This window comes from Panthera leo, chromosome A1, assembly GCF_018350215.1.
Source record: "Panthera leo isolate Ple1 chromosome A1, P.leo_Ple1_pat1.1, whole genome shotgun sequence".
NCBI classification, from domain to species: domain Eukaryota; kingdom Metazoa; phylum Chordata; class Mammalia; order Carnivora; family Felidae; genus Panthera; species Panthera leo.
The window spans coordinates 63,484,181-63,506,075 of record NC_056679.1 but is presented as its reverse complement, the minus strand read 5'-3'; the positions used below and the strand labels follow the sequence as shown (position 1 = coordinate 63,506,075).

General features: G+C 37.4%; 1 protein-coding gene across 1 annotated transcript in view; it reads right to left on the bottom strand.

Moving 5' to 3' along the window:
* The window catches only part of GPC5 (glypican 5), a 1,402,048-nt gene that overhangs the window by 1,082,067 nt on the left and 298,086 nt on the right, over positions 1-21,895 (bottom strand). The window contains exon 4 of the mRNA XM_042928851.1: positions 4,942-5,075. Coding sequence (XP_042784785.1) covers positions 4,942-5,075 — 134 coding nt within the window. The remainder of the gene's footprint in view (positions 1-4,941; positions 5,076-21,895) is intronic.

The window sequence follows — 21,895 nt, the reverse complement described above, 5'->3', positions numbered from 1 at the left end:
ATTTGTTAGGAATAGGGTAATGGAAGATAGGAAGAGGGTAATGGAGTGAAACTATTTTAAAGTTCTAATATCGTTCAATGAAGTAGTAAAAGTTCTACTTTAAGGCAGATAGTAAAAATTAAAAATGCATATTGTTATCTCTATGGTAACCATTAGAAGAATAATAAAAAATGCAAGTAAAAAAAGCCATGAAGATCCCAAAAAATATTAAAAACCTGTTAAAGTCAAAAGAAGGCAAGAGAGGAGGAATAAAGAATAAAGAACATGGGGTAAAGAGAAAACAAAGAACAAGATGGCAGCCTTAAACCACTTCAGGATACTATATACCCCTGCAAAAAATTGACTACACATCCCAACTGAAAAACAAAAAAGTAATTAATGATCACTTAATAAATACTGTTGGGTAGTTAAAAAAAAAGCTAACTGGTCAAATTATATATAAGTCAACAATAGTTATATTAACACAACCTGAAAAGAATTGATTGGATAATGGAAAACTATGTAAATTAAACTGTTTTAAAGCCTGGAAGTATTTTTGTTAGGATGCCATAAATCTAACATAATTTTAAACAACAAATTTTGGGGCACCTGGCTGGCTCAGTTGGAAAAGCATGAGACTCTTGATCTTGGTGTTGTGAGTTCAAATCGAGTCCCACACTGTGTATAGAGAATACTAAAATAAATAAATAAATAAATAAATAAATAAATAAATAAATAAATAGCAAGCTTTGGACAACAATATTTTACAAGATGTACCACTAAAGATACTAAGTCTAAAGTAAACTATAACAATATAATTTAAAGACTATGACTTCTTTATATGTAAAAATGTATTTTAAATTGTTAACCATAGAATAGTGTTTATCTTCATTTACACTGACAAAACAACAGATGCATTTTACAATTTTCTATTTTTCAGCTACCAGAGCAATTATATTAACTTACAGAAACTCTTGTGTGTGTTTTTTTGTTTGTTTTAGTTTTAAATTGCTTTAAATTTATAGATAGTAGTTACTGTTATAGATATTCTCATGGGAATTACCCAAGGTAACTAAGAAAACCTAAAAAATACTGTCATGGATACAATGGTAACTTATAAAAACTAACTCAGAAAATATTTTTTTAACTTTACTTTTTTATGAATCGCACAAAACAGTGTTTGTTAATGATCTGGATGGGCTGACTGAGAACTCATTTTTCCCTTATCTACTTTTTTTTTTACAATAAACTTTCATTTTGTTCTAATTAATAACTAAGTTATAGCAGAAAGTCTCAAGTCAATAAGTCTTTTCAGCAAATTATATTTTATCTCTATCTGGATAATCACTATATCTACAATACACCATAATGAAAAATCATCTATGCTTAGCATATGAAATAGCAAAAAAAAGTTATTTAAAAATTGAGTATCATTAGTTCTCACGAAAATTTTGACTGAAAGAGTATTAACTATGTTTTTATTAGGAAAATATAATTAAAAAAACACTTTTCACCTAAACTTTAAAATAATGTATATATGTATATTTATTTATATGTATATACACACAAACACACACATATTTTCTCAGATACAGAGAGTTAAAGAATACTCCTCCGTCCCTGGCATACTGTCATAACTTATACTTGAAATAGAATATTTATTTATTTTTTCATCCTTCAGCCTCTTTCCTGTTTTTCTATAAATATCCATTCTAATATATTTAATATAAGTACTTTGCCATATCCTCTCCTTGAAAAATATATACTAATTTTTTATATATTTGCTACTAATTTATAAAAATGGTATTGCACTGTTATTCTCATTCTATTTAATATATTTTTCTCTTTAATCACAATGATATTTTTTGATGCATGAAAATGCATTCTATCCTTCTGACTCATAATATTCCAAACTAATATATTTTATTTTTCTTGTTATGGACATATAACTTGCCTCTAACTCTCAGCTACCACAGATATGCAAGAATTCTCCTTGTGAATATAAGCAAGAGTTTCTTGGGATACAGGCTAAGGTAAGGTAGACAAGTACATAGAGTATACGAGTTTTATAAGGTACAGCAAGCTTCTTGCTAGAATGGCTGTACCGGTGTACCATGTGATCATTCACATAGAAAATCGAATCCTATCAACTGGTCAACCATTAGAATGGAGTTCAGAAAAGTACCCATATATAGCATTTTAAACACATCTTTGTCCAAATCAGTCTATTCGATATTCACGTCACTTGTTTGGCTATTCTATGCACACTGAGATGGGCTTGGAGAATGCTTGGATTATCATAACCTGAGTCAGAGGGTGACTCCAATTACATCCAGCTTTGTATGTGGTATCTGCCAGAGCAAATCCAAACATGTACTGCTACCTGCTATCTAGCTAACAATTGATTGTCCTTTATCAATTAGTAAGGACAATTAGAAATATTTCACTTTCAGCTGGTAAGAATATCTTCACTGTTAGACCTCAGGGCAATTCTCCCACTCCATGACAGACAGGAGCCCTGATCATTTGGATATCCTACAGGACGCCATGCTGATAATAAAATATTGATCACATCATCCTAGTTGCCTTAGTAGACATGTTCATGCCTCTGGTGGGGAAAAATACTGACATTTCAAGTGCTTGACAATTCAGCAGGGGTTCTAAATGTCTAGTTGTCTGGATCTTAATGGGTTATTCTAACATAAAAGGCAAATTTCTGCCTTATGATAACCTAGCACTCAGGAAGAGGCACGATGCTTTTTGGGTCCCTTTGAATATTAGACAAAACATAATATACACTTGAGTGTTGCTCTAACCCAAATATAGAGTAGCCCCAAGGAGGTTTTGTATGAGAAAGAAAAGTCTGTAGCTTGGAATTTTGCAAACTGTTCTGATGTTCAGTCCAGATGACCCAGCTCATCCATTCAAAGGTGTCCTTAAGAGTACAAGTAGCAAATGAAGATGCTCTACAGAAACCCTGGGAAGTTATGATCTCATGGTTCGTGAGATAGAGCCCTGTGTTGGGAGTCTGTCCTCACAGCATGGAGCTGCTTGGGATTCTCTCTCCCTCTCTCTCTCTGTCCCTCCTCTGCCCCTCCTCTGCCCCTCTCTTTAAAAAATAAAGGAACATTTTTTTGAAAAATGAATTGCTTAAGTGAGCTCATGTACAATACCTCTGGTTGTTTACTTTGTGTGGCATGATACTTGTCTATGATGGACCTACTCTGGTTCATGGGTAATAGCTAAAGGTGGCTGGTTGTTTAGGGATACAGAAATACAAGAGTCTGCAAGGTTGGTGACAAGAAGTCTATTCAATGGCCTGGATAGATACTTACAGAACTTTCTATTCACATGACCCCCTCATTACTCCTGAGATATTTCACTTGTATTGGGTTTTGTTTTGTCTTTCCAACAACTGAATTGTTTTGATGGTGAAACGGACATGACCTTTAAAACCTTAAGATCTTCCTTAGCTAGGTTTTATTAGAAGAATCACTCTACACTATACCTAGCCACTACATGCTATATATACTAGCTAAAGCACATTAATTTCTCAAATACAAGAAAAGACTGCTGATCACTATAGATGTTTAGAAGAAAAAAGAACAGCTAGTTTACATGCAAACAAAGTGCTACTTCTTTTGAGCTGCAGCAAATAGCGAGCAATAGCCCAGATCTTTATTCCAAATTATAGTCCATCTGAGAAGAGAATGAGGCAATTAAGAGCACTATCCCAAAAGGAAAGAAATAGAGTTTACATTCTAAAGAGTAAAGCGATGTAAAATACTGAGGCTGCCATAAGATATTATTAGAAATAACTATTTGAGGGGGCACCTGGGTGGCTTGAGCATCCGACTTCAGCTCAGGTCATGATCTCATGGTCTGTGGGTTCAAGCCCCTTGTCAGACTCTGTGCTGACAGCTCAGAGCCTGGAGCCTGCTTCAGATTCTGTGTCTCCCTCTGTCTCTCTCTCCCTCAAAAATAAATAAACATTAAAAAAAAAAGAAATAACTATTTGGATTAATAAATGAATATAGAATTCTCAGTTTCAATTCATTTCAAAAACACCCACCAAGAAGCTAGTATTTGTTAGGACATACAGTGGGCAACAGAATGCAAAAATAAATAAAGTAACAGTTTCCTTTAATTTTAAGAGTTTTTCAGTTTGACTGCCAATTATCAAGCAAAGAGATATAGATGAAGGCTTTAATTTAACATGTGAAACAGTGACAGGGGCAGCGGTAGAAATGTGAGTTATAGAAGCAAGCCACTCAATGCTTATCATTTTGAATCAATGTATAGCCATTTTCAGCATTTCAGATTAAAGATATAGAAACTTCTTATCTAAGCATTTGTTAAATACTTGCTTAATAGTAACACAGATTTCATCATTTATGTGAATGCTTTTTCTCTCTTGCATCACCCAATACAGTAGACACTAACTATATGTGGAATTTAGGCTAAAATCAATTAAAATTAAAAATGGAATCATCAGTCACACTAGCCATATTTTAAACTTTTTTTTTATGGTAGGATCTACTTTCTTAACAAAATTTGAAGGGTACAATATAGTATTGTTGACTACAGGGAGAGGGAATTGGGGAAGTATTAACTAATGGCATAAAGTTTCAGTTGAGCTAGATGAGTAAGTCCTAGATGTCTGCTGTACAATATTGTACGCTAGCCACATTTTAAGAGCACAATGACCATACGTGCCTATTGCCCGCCATAGTGTATTATAGCAAATGTCCCTTATCACAGGAAGTTTTATTGGTCTCACAGGTTGTACTTATCTTCCTAATTAACTGAATAGGAGCAACTGCTGAGTTTTAAAAGTAATTAATGGTGATCTTTTTTTCTTCAATAGTGTATTTGGTTCTACTTAATTGAATACATTCTATTCTGTTGAAAATTAATGGCTTACTTTCTTTTCTCTTTCTGGTTGTAAAACAAATGTCTTACTTTCTTCTGTTGGCAAGTGTCTCTTCACCATTTCTTGGAGAGATCTTCATCCCATGCTTCTCTTTGCTTCCCTCAAAAGAACAACGGGGGCTTTGTGTAGGTGTTCTGATTGGACGACCACAAATCTTATTGATCTTTCAAAGAGAAAATATTAAAAGGCAGTTAGAAACCTTCCTCCATCCTACCTGAGAATGTAATATTTGCTAGAGTCCAAAACAATGTAATGTTCTTACTTACACTTCAATATTAACTTTTAAGACATAAAATGTTTGTTAATTTTCCAAAGGGGGAATCAAATTACCTGCATAAAATGGCAACCATGATTAATTGATGCTATGCACATATATATGTTTTGCATGTATATATACGCAAAGTACATGAAGCAAACATATGCAGAATAAGAGAAGTATATTAATAAACTTGCCTGCTTGTATAAATAAGACTACTTAACCAAAATAGGTATTTTATGGTTTATATTCAATTTATGACAATTACATAATTGTACTGAAATTTTAAATGAAATAATTTGCTATTAAATATGCAGTCTGTTTTCTAAATGAGTTCTAAAGGTAGTTTTCTTCTTAAGGTCTTTTTTTTTATATTAGAGAGAGAGAGAGAGTGCAAGTGGTAGAGAGGGGGAGAGGGAGAGAGAGATTGAGAATCCTAAGCAGGCTGTATTCTCAGTGCACAGCCCAATGTGGGGCTCAATCCCATGACCCTGGGATCATGATGTGAGCCAAAATCAAGAGTCAATCATTCAATCAACTGAGCCACCCAGGTACCCCTTAAGATCCTCTCTTAAAATAATAATGAATACATTTGTATAGACATTTCATTTGGTAATTGTTCTATATCTTCTTCCTGTATTTTGAGAGTGTTAGTATAGTTGTTTTTCTAAAATCTAAAATCGTTTTTCTAAAATCAAATGAAAGAGTAAAAAACTTATCTAGCCAAGATCTTTATATAATTTACATAATTATCATTGAGAAAGTAACTAATTAATTGGACATATTACCATGTAGAGCATAAAAAAGACTCACACAATACCTTAAAGAGGTGGAGTACTTAAAGAAGTAGAGTAGTATAATTGCAAATACATAAAAACATTGCTAGGAATCAGGAGACTTTGGTTCTTGTCCTAATTTTTCCATCTTAAGCACTGAAATCTTGAAAACAGTAGCAGAACTTCTTTGAATTTGATTCTCTTATGTGTAAGATGAAGAAATGAGAGTAAATTATTCCCAAGTTCCATTAAATTTATCAATTTCTTTAATTTTCCATGCAATGAGCATTAAAGGAATTATGCACTAATTTGTTTATTTAACCCATATTTATCTTGTTTCTTATATTTGCAAAGAAAATGTATTAGAGGTTAGAAGAGAAAAAAGGCAAAAAACTGAATTTTCTCCTAAAAGAGAAAACTGAGCAGGCTCTGAGCTCTCGGCAGCATCCCATGCAGGCTCCTCATTGTCACCACAGAGCCCAGCACAGGGCTCAAACCCACGAACCATAAGATCATGACCTGAGCTGAAGCCAAGAGTCAAACGCTCAACTGACTGAGTCACCCAAGTGCCTCAGAGCAGGTAAATTGTGAACAGACTCCTAAAGTAGTCCTGAGGGGCAAAAAAGTTATTTTGAACTGTAGTAGTGGCTATGTTCATGAAGAGAAAGATTCATGAATTATAGAGAGAAGTAAAATCAACAAGGCCAAATCCAGAACACAGACAACACCAAAAGTTATGGAAGATGGAGAGCAGGAAGAACTGTTATCCATTGCTGGTGGGAACGAAGAATGGTATAGACAGTTTGAAAGACAGTTTTGTGGTTTCTTACAAAATGAAAATTATCCATAGGAATTGAAAACTGATGTCCATACAAAGACCTGCACATGGATGTTTACAGAAGCTTTATTCATAATTGCCAAAACTTGGATGCAGCTGAGATGTCCTTCAGTAGGTGACTGGGTAAAACTGTGGTGCATCCAGATAGCGCAATATTACTCAACACTAAAAACAAATGAGCTATTAGAAAAGACATGGAAGAAATTCAAATGCATACTACGAAGTAAAATAAGCCATCTGACAAGGCTATAAACTGTATGATTCCAACTATATGATATTCTAGAAAAGGCAAAACTGTTAGCACTAAAATTCTTAGTGGTTGTCAGAGATCAAAGAGAATACAGGGATAAGCAGGTTGAGAACAGAGGATGTTTGGGATGGTACAACTACTGTGTATGATGCTAGGGTGGATACATGTCATTATAAATTTGTCCAAACAAATGGAATGAATATACAACACCAAGAGTGAATCCTAATATAACCTATAGACTGGGTGATAATGATGTGTCAGTTGAGGTTCATCAATTCCAAAAAATGTCTGACTCTGACAAGGATGTTGACAACGGGGTAGGCTATGCGTGAGTGGGGACAGGGGATAGATATATGGGGAATCTGTACCTTCTTGCTCAGTTTTGATGTGAACTTAAAACTGCTCTAAAAAGGGGCGCCTGGGTGGCGCAGTCGGTTAAGCGTCCGACTTCAGCCAGGTCACGATCTCGCGGTCCGTGAGTTCAAGCCCCGTGTCAGGCTCTGGGCTGATGGCTCGGAGCCTGGAGCCTGTTTCCGATTCTGTGTCTCCCTCTCTCTCTGCCCCTCCCCCGTTCATGTTCTGTCTCTCTCTGTCCCAAAAATAAATTTAAAAAGTTGAAAAAAAAATTAAAAAAAAAAAAAAACTGCTCTAAAAAATGCAATCTATTTTTTAAAAAATCAACAGGGCTTGGCAAATGACCAAAAGTGAGAAGTTAGGGAAGTGTAAGACCAAGGTGTTAAAAGGCTCAAAGTGAATTTCCAAGAAGCTGAAAAATAGTGATAGTGCAGTGTAAATATATTTAAGTGTGAAAATATTTTCTTAATGGAAAAAAAAAGTATCTTCATTGTCAACAATTCTTAGTCACAAGAACCAAGGGAAGACAATGTAAGTTGATGGCGGAAATATTGAGTGAGATTGTTTAATGAAACTGCAGAATATTTGAAATAAAGGAACACAGTAAAAAAGAAATAGACTGCTATCATGATCCAATGTGACTAGCGATAGAGCTCTAGGAAACTTCTAGGAATCTCGGCTCTCATCCTGTCCTTAAAACTTGAGAAAATAAAAACACTTTGTAGTTATAAGTTAAGGGAAATCTTATTTCACCCTGCCCTTCCCATGTTGGACTTAAAACCATATTGGCTACTGAACATATTTCCTAGACAGGTAGATAGAAAGCTGAAAACACTAGCCTCACAAGATCTTTATTCTCATCATCTTTACAATTCTTTTTTGTATTTTGCTACAAATACAAAAGAAAATGTACAAGCCATAGACTTATGTTATCTTTGATTGTATCCAAAGGTCCAGGCATATATACCAGATTCCAACAAATACAAATAAATTTCAAAGCCTTCTACTTGTTGACTTGCTACCCGCTACCCGGGGAGCTCTACTTCACACCTTATTGAAAGGGAATGGAAAGCCATCTGTTACTAGCACATTAGCCTGTCACCTTGGCCCTGCTGGGGTGAGCCGATTTGGGTGGCCCATTTCAATACCTTCTTGCTATAGAAAAGTCCTTCACACTTACTTGGACTATTTTTCATCTTTGACTTACACTGCCATTTCCTCCTTATCCCCCTCCTTGCTCTGTACTGTTCTCCCCTGCAATCAGTCTGAAGTGTCTCTGAAAGAATTGTTTCCCTTCTTAAGGCTTACCTACTCTTGCTTTAAGTTCATTCTCTGGCTTCCCACTGATCTTCAAGTTCCCATCTCACCTTGAAAGGCCCCTTTTAGTTGCCCCTAACCCAGGTCACTTCTCCCATCCTGAGCGAGTACTTGTTTTAGTACTTATCACCATGCAAACCTTCCCATTCTCACTATGTTCTTGCAGAAGGACAACTTCTCCTAGAGCCTCCCTTTTTGTTTTCAGTCTTACTCAAGTCATCAAATTGCCAAAACTTTTAGTTAATAATCTAGAAAAGCTATTTGTTTATTTATTTTTCTATCTATCTATTTATTTATTTTAGAGAGAGTGAGTGTGTGAGTGAGGAAGAGGGGTAGGGTGGGGAGAGAGAGAGAGGATCTTAAGCAGGCTCCATGCTCAGTGCGAAGCCTTATGTGGGGCTCGATCCCATAACCCTGGGATCATGACCTGATCCAAAATCAAGAGTCAGATGATCAAGCGACTGAGCCACCCAGGCGCTCCTCAGAAATCTTTTTAAAGAACAATTTACATTGTTCATTTTCAGTTGACACCCATAAGCGGAGCCTCTATTTCTTTTGCAATGGTCTTTTAAAATGTTTAATAATAATTATAATAATTGAAGAGAAAACTGTATAGATCATCACTAGTTGAAAAGCAATGAATGTGGAGGTACTGTATTTACTAAGCGATCTGTTCATAGGATGAAACAGAGGTGGATGGATGAAACAGAGGTGGATGGATGCTCCACCACTATCAGAGGCAAAAAGATAGAAGGAAAATCAAAGCTGTTAGCAGTTTTGAATCAGTTAATCATGGTGAACAAAGATCCAATAACCCACATGTACAAGTTAGAAGGTAGAACAAGTGTATTGTTTTGGCTTCTCTGTTCCTTAGAGCAGGAGATAAATTCTCATTTAAAACTGATTTGGAGGTAATTCTAAAAGGTAGCTCTAAATGATGCATTGGAGATAAAAGGAAAGTTAATGAATAGAATCACCTACATAGAGTCAATAGTTAAAACCATGAAAATGGATGAAATGACAAAATGTATATAGAATGCCAAGAAGGTCGGAGAGAAAATCTTCTGGCAGGAGAAAAACAACTCTGAAAATAATGTGTTGGGTGGGGAGGGGAAGAGGAGAAGGAAGAGGGACTGGAAAAGAGAAAGAGATAAAAGGATTAAGAGGCAGGAGGGAAGGAAAGAAGAGAGGAGGAGAGGGTGGACGGGAGGGAGGACTCCAGACTAACAGAGCAGGCAGTCTTTTAGACGGTCTCCAACCTTGAGGCTCCTGGGTGGTTCAGTCAGTTAAGCATCCAACACTTGGTGTCGGCTCAGGCCATGATCTTGCAGTTTATGAGTTCAAGCCCCGCATCGGGCTCTGCGGGGACAGGGTGGAGCCTGCTTGGGATTCTCTCTCTCCTCTCCCTCTGCCACTACCCTACCTTACCCTACTCATGCTCTCTGTCTCTCAAAATAAATAAACTTAAAAAAGAAAAACAGAAGGTATCCAACCTTAATCTATAGGTGAGGAGACAGAAGCCCAAGGCAGGAATATAACTTTGCTAAGTCTGTATCTAGCTATTGGATGAGTCTATCTACTACTATCCAATCAACAGTCTTTTCTTTATACTTATTAGTGGTCTTGTTAGTCACATATTCTTATCCATTGGGAGGGACTCCCAGCATCATATAAGACCTGGGTCCTAAGTGTCCTACATGAATGAAATAATTTGGGTTGAAAATGATCTAGATATAAGAATAAACCAGAGAAGCCCATTTTTCCTTTGTATGTGGAAATAGATGAGGGGAAACATGGCAGTTATTTCCTTTAAGATTCCCACAAACTAATGGAGGTGGGGAGAAATGTAAGGATATTAGACAATTTGATTTCTGATGGATTTTAGGAGGCAAACTAGAATAACTGAATTTATGAAAAAGAAGTCCTCTTTTTCTTTTTCTTAATGTTTATTCATTTCTGAGAGAGAGAGACAGAGCATGAGCAGGGAAGGGGCAGAGAGGGAGGGAGACCCAGAATCTGAAGCAGGCTCCTGGCTCTGAGCTGTCAGCACAGAGCCCGACACGGGGCTCAAAGCCACAAACTGTGAGATCATGACCTGAGCCGAAGTCAGATGCTCAACCAACTGAGTCATCCAAGTGCCCCAAAGAAGGCACTCTCTCTTGATACACTCCCCAAGTTCCAACTTAGTAGTATAAGTACTACTTATAGTAACTTAGAGATACTTATAGATACTATAGAGATAGTAACATAAGATTTTCATCTCTTCCACGAAAGTTCAGATAACATTGCAAAGAATAGTCAGTGACTTCCTGATCTACAAACTACCACAGCAAAATAATTTTGGTTTGATCAAATACCTGATTAACAGAATTGGAAAAGTAAAGTTCTGTCAGATTTCATTAAAGATGTCACAATTGACATATATTAAATGTTCTTGGATTTATGAATACTCAACATTTTCTCTAAAAAATCAATTTTTTTCAATATAAAAAGGATTTTCATATTGCTAGTGATCTGTAGTTGCTCTTAAAATCATGGTGGAAATAAAAAAACTCTCTAATCCACATTTATTTTTTAATTGCACATTAAAATATTTTAGTAAATAAGTGTTATTTTGGTATTGCAAATAACTTTTAAAAGTTATCAAAATGTTGATATCACCTGTGTTTTCCATGTTGGATGCAACTGACCAATATTGGTTTTAATCATGATATTACTGCACATTGAATGCCTATGATGGTAAATTGTGTGTGTCACCTTGACTGGCCATAGGGTGACAAGGTTACACATTATTTCTGGGCATGTCTGTGACACTATTTCCAGATGAAATTAGCATTTGAGTCAGCGGACTCTGTAAAGAAGACTGCCTTCCCCAATGTGAGTGGGCATCATACAATTTACTGAGGGCCCGCAGAGAACAAAAAACAGATGAAGAAGGAATTTCTCTCTTTTTCCCTGCCTCATAGAGTGAACTGTCATCTCATCTTCTCCTGCCTTCAGACTGGGATTCACACCATCAGCTTCCCTGGCTCTCCGGCCTTTAGACTCAAACGAAATCATATGCCACTGGCTTTCCTGGGTCTCCACCTGCAAACAGCAAGTCATGGAATTTCTCCGCGTCCATAATCACATGTGCCAATTCCTCAAAATAAATCTCTCCACATATATATTTCTCTGGAGAACTGTAAATAATATAATGCCAAAATCAGGCTTGATGAAGTAACATATCTTTTTACAACCACACAAATAAATTGTTTTGAACATCCTAGTCTTTATTGTAGCTTACATCTGCTTTGAACACATAATGAAATGATGATAATTACATGCAATTAATAAAAGGAGCATGTGGATACATAAAACTCTTAAAACACAAAAATCTTGCTTAATTTTCCTTAAATTATCAGTTCATTTCCTTCATGTGTCATATTTTGACAGAAGTAGTCAGAGGGGCGCCTGGGTAGCTCAGTCAGTTAAGCGTCTGACTTCGGCTCAGGTCATGATCTCGAGGTTTGTGAGTTCAAGCCCCACTCTAAGCTCTGCGCTGACAGCTCAGAGCCTGGAGCCTGTTTCAGATTTTGTGTCTCCCTCTCTCTCTGTCCCTCCCCTGCTTGTGCTCTATCTCTTTCTATCAAAAATAAATAAACATGAAAAACTTAAAAAGAAGTATATATCATTTCATCACATTGATACATACGATAGTGTCCCCATACATCAAAATATAGTTTATTAACTCAATCTTTGAATCAGGTAGATTCCAAAATATCTTCCTAGTTTATTTTTCAATATAATGCAACATATACTTCAATGAAAGCATAAAAATACACTGAATTAGTGATGATAAACTTTTTTTAAACTTCAAATTTATGTTTATTTAAAAATTTTTTAATGTTTATTTATTTTTGGAGGGAGAGAGAGAGAGAGAGAGAGAGAGAGAGCACGAGTTGGGGGAGGGGCAAAGATAGAATCCAAAGAGAATCCAAAGGAGGCTCTAGGCTCTGAGCTGTCACCACAGAGCCTGGTGTGGAGCTTGAACTCACAGATGTTAGATCATGACCTAAGCTGAAGTCAGATACTTAATGGACTGAGCCACCTAGGTGCCCGAATGTTGATAAACTTTTAGATGAATTTAATTAAGCAAACAATAAGTAAACAATATTAATTATGCAAGAGTGATAACATAGTAAAATCATATGATCAGAGATGAATTTCAGCAAAATTGAACTTAATGGAGCCATTTGTAAAATATAGTCTATTTTTCTGACAATTTCCATTAGTATGCTAGATGTCTTCCCAGCCAAAGTTACTTTTGGTGAGAAATATTAACTTCATGAGGACTAGTATTATGGTATGGTGATAATACGTTATTACAAAAGATTTCGCTAAGTTTGTATTAATGGAAGTGAAAAAATAAGTGATTACAGAATATCATACCTATAACTATGGAGCAATCACCATCTATATAATATGCATGCTACTTTGAAGTTCAAGGTATAAATAATTCCAGAAGTCAGCTGTGAAGAAAATATAAAGTTATAGCTATAATACCACTTTTAAAACACTAGTACATTCTGGTATTGCAACAAGGAATATTTATAGTAAGTTATAAATTATTAAGACTCTAAAAAGCAGTACTTTTAAATATAAGTTATCCATAAGGAGAATTCTAAGTTTGTACAAGGTGCCCAGTTCCTGGGAAAAAGCAAATAAAACAGTGTTAACGCTGAATAAGGAAGAAAACACCTATTGTCTCCAGTTCGCAAGGGTAGAGATATGTTAACTCTAGAGCCTGCAAAGAGTAAATAAGGCCCTTTTACAAGTGTCTACTTGGAACCAAAGAATGTTTGTCCTTGGATGGCTGGCTTTTCCTTGTCTTTCCTTTTAATTTTCCAGAAGTTGCCTCCCTGCATAGATTTCAGTAGCTATCATCATAAAGGCTGCCACACTGAACTCATTTTATAGTTCAAATTAAAAGAGAAGAAAGAAGAGGAAGGGGAGGAGGGGCAGGACACTGTGAAGCAGAATAACATTTCTAGATATTCTAAGTGGGATCCTAATTCTGCATTGCTAGTTTTGAGCACCTGCAAATTAAACCACCAGAGGGAGCTTCTGCATTTCAATCTGATGCCTAATCACTAATTAAATTTACTGCATGTGGCCATTTAAAATCATTTAACTCACGGGGCGCCTGGGTGGCTCAGTATCTGACTTCGTCTCCGGATCATTACCTTGAGGTTCGTGAGTTTGAGGCCCGCATTGGGCTCTGTGCTGATAGCTCAGAGCCAGGAGCCTGCTTCAGATTCTGTGTCTCCTTCTCTCTCTGCCCCTCCCCTGCTCTCCTCTCTCTCTGTTTGCCAAAAAATAAATAAAATGTTAAAAAAAATCATTTAACTCAGGACTCTTAGAAAAAAAATGCAACTTGTAGGCCAAACTGACAAATATTTAGATACATGAAATCTGCATAAAAAGCCAGTCTTCCATGTAAAATGGAAGAATGGGGCTGAGTGCCAATGTAATCAAATGAGAAAAGGAAAACCAACCCAGAATTGAGGACTAATTCCTCCAAACTGAGCTATGTTGTTGTCAGAACTGGGGAGAGACTGAAAACTAAGACAACCAATTATTTTCCCCTCTTGAGCCCTCTTGCCTTTCTTTCCTCCTTCCCTTTCTTCTGTCTTTCCTTCTTTTCCTTGTTCCCTCCCTTCTTCCCTTTTGCTTTCCTTCCTTCATTCCAATCTCTCTTTCCTTTTCATTCATACCTATCTTTCTTCCTCCCTTACAATTATATGAGCACATTATTTTTGCAAGTTCCCAGGACTGGAAGTCAAATTTATGCATTTTAGTCCTTGTTTAGCTACAGATAGCAGCATCGCTCAATATGTGGAGCACCTATTATTTGTAGCGTGTTATTCTAAAAGATGGGAATACATTCTGAGAGATGATGAAACTTTTTAAAAATGCTTATATTCTAGCAGAGGAAACTGAAAATAGAACATTAAATATATTACCTTTATGCCTTAGTGAATGCCATTCAGTCAAAAATGGGTAAGAGATAGACTAATGGGTTGGACAGAGGATGGACTCCTGAATGGAGAAAGTAGAAGTGGTATAAATATGCAATGGAATATTGGTCAGCCATCAAAAAAATGAAATCTTGCCATTTGTAATGACACAGATGGAGCTAGAGAGTATTACGCTAAGCCAAATAAGTCAGTCAAAGACAAATACCATATGATTTCATTCATAATGGAATTTAGGAAACCAAACACATGCAAAAGGGAAAAAAAAGAGAGAGACAGAGAGAGGCAAACCAGGAAACAAACTCAATTATAGAGAACAAACTGATGGTTACCAGAGGGGAGGTGGGTACTTGCTGTGATAAGGATCGGGTGTTTTATGGAACTATTGAATCACTATGTCGTGCACCTGAAACTAATATTATACTGTATGTTAACTAGTTGGAATTTAAACTAAAAAGCAAAAAAAAAAAAAAAATTAAATGAGTAAGTCATAGACTGATGAGTTGGGGGACAATGGACTGCTTCAACTAGTTGGCCAAGAAAAACTTCTTTAAAGTGGTATTTGAGTTATGTTCTGAATGAATACAGAAGCAGCCATGGGAAGATCACAGGGGGGTTCTTATATACAGAGAGAACAGGAATTAAAATAGTCCTGGGAAGGAGAAAAAAAAGGCTGCTACAATGGAAAAACACCACAGAGTATGAGGTGGGGGCTGGGGATCAGAGGTAAATTGGCCGGATTACATAATTTCACGTATGTTCTGCCAAAGAATGAGTTTGTCTGAAGTCACTGCAGAATTCTGAGCAGAGCAATAACATTATCTGTTTTATGTTTTAAAAATATCACACTGTCTATCTGTCTATTGTTTGGAGAGAAGTCTGGGCAAGTCACAACAGAGTGATAGACAAGATGGAAACCACGAATCCAGATACGAAGCAGTCTGGCGATTCAAGGAAAAGGGGATGATGGCTTTGCCAAGGACGGTCTTCAAGGACTGAGATCTCGCTTGAGGACACATATATTTTGAAGGTGGGAATAGGAGGGCTTGAGGGTGGATTAAATACTACAAGTGAAGGAACCAGCAGATTCAAGAATGACTTCTGATGTTTTTTGGCCAAAGTAACTAGGCAAATGGAAGTGTCACATAAGCTAGAGAAGGATGAATTTGGGGAGAAAAATAAAATTCTCTTTTGGACAGATTTGTGTGTTTCTGTGACTATTCTTGTTTCTGTGACTATTATTCATCCAAGAGGAACTATCCAATAAGCTGTTAGTTATATGAGCTGAAATGAAAGCTCAAGGGTAAGGCCAGGCAAAGTATATGAATGTGGTTGTTGACTGCATTGTCCTTGGGATGAGTACAGATGGAGGAGAGCACAGAAGACCAATACCTGGGGCATTCCAACATTCACAGGTGGAGACAAAGAAAAGTTAAAAAAGATTCTGGAAAGAAATTTTCAGAGAAGTAAAAGGAATCCATTGAGAGTGGAGACTGGGCCATCGCAAAATACAAATGAAGGTGTTTTTTTTTTTTTTCTTTTTTAAGAGGAAATGATCAAATGTGTGCAAAGTGACTGACAGCTCACATAAAATGAGGATGAAAATGGACCATATATCTTATGAGAAAAAGACCACTGGTCACTTGTGAAAAGTGTAGTTTCTGTGGAGAAGTGTGGCAGAAAGCACAGTAACTCGGGTACAAGAGATAAAAGGAAATCAGAAAGCAAAACTGTCAAAAGGTACAAATTTCCAGTTATAAGTAAGTCATGGAGATATAATGTACAGCCTGGGACTACAGTTAAAATACCGTATTGCATATTTGAAAGTTACCGAGAGAGTAGATCTTAAAAGGTTCTTATCCCAAGAAAAAAAATTTGTAATTATGTGCAGTGATGGATGTTAATTAGAATTATATATTCACAATATATATCTCAAATTATTACATTGTACACCTGAAACTAATACCGTGTTATTAGTTATAATAACTATAGAGTTATTATACCTCTGTCAGTTATACCTCAATAAAAAAAAAATAAACGTTGACTGTGAAAATACACAAACCTTTCATGGAGTTTTATAGTCAAGGAGCACAGATTTATGGGACAGAGCCTCAAAAGGACACAGAGTCAAGTCAGTTTCTGTTTTGTTTTGTTTTGTTCTGCTCTGTTCTGTTTTAGGACAGTAGCTATTACAATTTGATTGCATGTTTAATAGTACAGACTCTGTTTCAGATCATTTGATCCCAAAATACTTCAATTGCAAAACAAGTGAGACGTTTCTCAAAGTGTCTGACTACCAGGGAGACACGTAGTTTAAACCTACAATCTGAAGTCAGAGTGCCTTTACTTCTGCACAAATCCACGGCTGATGCATTGGAGATGCTGGATCATAGACTATGGATTGGGTAAGGAGAGAAATAAGGGCAAAAGAAATGGATGGGGAGAGTAAATATTATGAATATTTCCATAACATAAAATAATTTTTTGGATTAGAAATACAAGAGTAAGGGAGCTGGAATGGCAGAAAATGAAGACCATGTGATGTAAGTGCATTGCAGATTTCAGAGATGGTACAAACATTGGTGATGAGTATGGGAGGACAGAATGATTAGAAGTAGAATCAGGGGCTCCTGGGTGGCTCAGTTGGTTAAGCATCTGACTCCTGATTTCCTCTCAGGTCATGATTTCATGATTTGTGAGTTCAAGCCCTGCATTGGGCTCTGTGCTGACGGTGTGCAGCCTGCTTGGAATTCTCTCCCTCCCTCCCCCACTTGCACATGTTCTCTCTCTCTCTTTCTCTCTCTCTCTCTCAAAATAAATAAACTTAAAAAATTAGAATCATATTATCAGATATACAGGTTGGTATAATGATCTTGGATAACTGGAGTTTGGGATTCCTGATGGTCACTGATGTCAATGGGGGAACAAAGCATAATGGGATTGATCCAGGCAATCAGAACACATATTTAACAACATAGGAGTGTGTGGAATGTTGTGGAATCTAAGAGCATCTGCAGAGGCTGGCCACATCACTGGTGGCAGTTAGAAGAATGCTGATTTACTAGAGCAATTGCCAGTTTCAAGTTTTAGGAGAAAATGTATAATCTGACTTTAAGCAAATCACTTTAAGCTCTGTCCATATTGTGGCATCGGCCAAATGGACACACTTAATTCAACTAAGGGGATTTTGTAAAGGTCTCCAAATGTGGGCTATCTTTCTCTTTTATGTCTGAAGGATCATTAAGGGCAATAAAAACTAGAACTAGAACATAGTTTGCCAATCCTCTAAAGTCTTGCCTTTTAGGAATTTATAATCTAGTTAGGGAGGTAGAATTTCCAATGATGAAACAAATTGATAAATATATGAAGTTAACTTCAATACAATACAAACAATGTCTCAATAGAGTATAAGTAATGTTTCAAAAGAATACGATAAGCAGTAAGTTGTACAGGAGCCCAGAGAAAATCACCAGGAAGCAGGGGCAGCAAGGAACCTTGTACACAGACCTTGAAGCATTGGTGGAGAGAAAAAAAATGAGAGCAATCCTACCCTGAGAGGATAGGAATGGGATAGAATTCTACATGGGATACTAACTTGGTTATCCTAAGTAAAGCTTGATTCAATTACCTTTTGCAATACAATCTAAGGGGGATTTTTTTTTTTTTTTTTTTTTGCCTTCTATGAGCATTGGGCTGTATGACATTTTAAACCTTTTGAGTTAGACAGTCTGATAGCGTACCAACTACTAAGCTCTCCCAACAAAGAGAAGAGTGCCAGACAGCCAGTGCAACCTCCATATTGGGGCAGTAAGAAACCACAGGGAAGGACAGAAAAACACCTTGACATCAAGTTTAAGGCATGGAAATATCTCAGAGCCATAAAATCAAAACTTAACCATTGCCTTTATCAAAGGGAGTAATAAGAATCCTAAGCCATCCAAATGCATATTCTAGATGTAATAATTAGATAAAAATAAGAAAGAAGAATAAAGCAGTATGACCATATATTCTTCCACTTTTCCAAAGCTGAAAATGTTTGAAGCTGCTTTAGAAATGGCATCAGCTAAAGGCTTAAAATATTCAAACAAAGGCTATTCTGCTTTCATCAGGTCTCCTACGTTTTGCTTCTCCCTTGGCACTGGGATTTCCATCACCCCACAATGGGCTTTCATTAGCTTTTCCTTGGATAGATGCAGGACATCCTTGCTGCCTTTCTTTTGAGCATCCTCCCAGATTTGATCCTACCCTCCATGCTTCCAGATTAATCTTCCTAAAGCACGGTTCCAGTCAGACTCCTTCTCTGATCCCAAACCTTCTGTGCTTCCTCCCATTTCCTACTGAGTAGAAACTAAAGTATATCATGTGAATTTACAGTGTGAACCTCAAAATTTCTGAGCACCTCTCTTTAAACACTATGTGCTTCAGCTGAACGGTATTACTCACTGTCCCCAGTTACCCTGTACTTTTCAGTCTGTACTCTCCTTATTTCAGCTTGTCTAAATGTTACCATCTTTCAAGGGTCACTGAAAATATCACCTGTGAAATTTAATCACCCTTGATCTCTCAATTTGAGGTTATTTGCCAACCTAGCAAACATTTGGTTTGTACATCTCAATAAGATTTGTCCTGAAGCAGTTTAGAGTACGGCAGAGGAAGCATTTTGATTTCTTGTTTGTTTTGTTGTTGTTGTTGTTGTTTTTGTTCCTAATAGCTGTCAATGCCTCCTTCTGCCCCCCAGGGTAAAGCTAAAATCCATTTATTCAAATGAATTCATATATTTCTTCTCAACTCTCTGATTTGTTGGATATAGTCAAATGACAATCCCGGGGACAAGTTACTCCCTTCCATAGAGTACTCAGAGTCTACCATTGTGCCTTCCTGTTTACTGAGAAGTTGTGAAGATTTTTGCCTTTCTTATTTTTCATAACCACTGACCTATAATGAACATTCCATGTAACATTCATGCATCAGAAAATTCCATTGTCAGGAAATTGTTAGAAAAGTACTTAAAAAGAGGCACCGTTACCTGGGAAAATAATTTAAACACATTTAATAGACAAATTCGTATTATTCAGAATAGTTGAAAACCATAAACAACCCAAATGAAAAAAAGTGGATGGACAAAGGCTAAGGTCACATAAGTCATACACACACGCACCCACACAGACACAAATGGCAAAAAAACAAACAAACAAGCAAACAAACAAACACAGGGAGGAGTTAAGATGGAGGAGAGTAGGGGGACCAGGATTTTCCTCATCCCTCAAACACAGCTGTATTAAGGTCAGAACACTTGGAACACCCAGGAAACCGATCTGTGGAGGGACAGATCTCCACAGGTGGAGGGAGACATCTTGGTGGGACAGGGGTGCATGTATGGAAATTGGGGGAGATAAAACAGTGTAGGCACAGAGGGGAGGGCACCACTTATGTGGACAGACCAAAGGGAGAGAAAGAGAGGCTGTAGAATTGCAGTGTTGTGTTAGCACAAGAGAAAAACCTCTATGGACCATGGTCTGAGGAATAAAAAATTCGGAAAGTACCAGTTTCTACTTTGCAAACAGCTTCAGACCTGAAGATCGGAGTTTTTTTTTGTTGTTTTTTTTTTTTAATTTTTTTTTCAACGTTTTTTATTTATTTCTTTTGGGACAGAGAGAGACAGAGCATGAACGGGGGAGGGGCAGAGAGAGAGGGAGACACAGAATCGGAAACAGGCTCCAGGCTCCGAGCCATCAGCCCAGAGCCTGACGCGGGGCTCGAACTCACGGACCGCGAGATCGTGACCTGGCTGAAGTCGGACGCTTAACCGACTGCGCCACCCAGGCGCCCAAGATCGGAGTTTTCAAAAATGCGAGTCTTTCTCCAGAAAGAGAAGACCATGTGCACGTGCCAGGTGGAGAGGGAGCTCGCCCCAGGGTGCAGTAGAAACCTCGGAGGTGCACTGGGAGACAACTGTCCCCTCCCTTGACTGCTGAAGGAAAAGGATTTATTGCCTCCCCAAGGACAAAAGACCCTGCAGGTGCTAGCCAGAGGCCCTTTGTCCACAGGGCTGAGTGGCACTACACTGGAACAGAATCTGTGCAGTGCAGGCCCCTTTAAGACATCGGGTTTTGAATCCCAGCCCAGCAGCTAGAAGCCTCCTGAGACTGTGGAGCAGGGCAAGCAGACCACCCCAGCACTGCTCTGTGAGGCCGCCTGAGCAGCCTGGTTTGAGACATCTGGTCCACGGAGGACAGACTGGGGTGTTGCCATTTTTCTCCCCATCACCAACAGGGTGGGGCTTCAGGGAGGAGCACAGTGGCCCCCAGTGGAGGCAGGACCTGCTTATACCTAACCCTGTGCCTCCATGCCTGGTAACTGCTTATCTACCCCAGTGAGATTGACATTGACCAAACCAGAGGCCTCTCCTCTGGCACAGCCACCGGTCCTGGGTACCAATAGACAACTGTCCTGTGGTTTGGTATGTTAGTCTGTTTCTCTCTTTTCTTTTCTTCTCCTCTATTTTCTCTTCTTTTTCTTTCTACCTTCTTCTCATTTTTTTTTTTCCTTTGGAAACAGGCTCATAGCTTCTGATTTGATTTTGGGTCAATTCATATATATATATATATACGTATATATATAGATATATATATACGTATATATATATATTTGTCCTTTCTCTGTTTTGTTTGTTTACTGCTTGCCCCATTTTTACTCTATTCTTTTTATACCTTTTCTATATCTCCTTTTTCTTTATTTTACTTATTCTCTCTCTGAGTTAAGCCTTATAGTTTCTTTCATTCTCTACTTGGTCTTTTTTTTTTTCACCCCTTTCATTTTTCTCTTTGTATAGGATCATGCTCCCTGCCCTTTCCTTTTTTCCAGGGTTATTTCAACAAACAAATCAAAGCACATCTGGTGGAAGGTCCAAACAATCCTCCATTAGGAGCAAGAAGAAGCTTTATAGAGAATTGACCAGTGGGATAGAGCAGCCAAATAGGCAACAACAGAGTGTACATAACACATTCCAAAAACACTTCCTGAAGTGCCAGGCCTTGGACAGTGTATGACCTCTTTTTAATATAGTAGTACCCACAGGTATAGGATATAACACAAGCTATTAAATCATGCAAAAGACAGAAACCTAGCCAAAATGATGAAATGGATGAAATCTCCTCAAAAGAAAATCTAGAAGA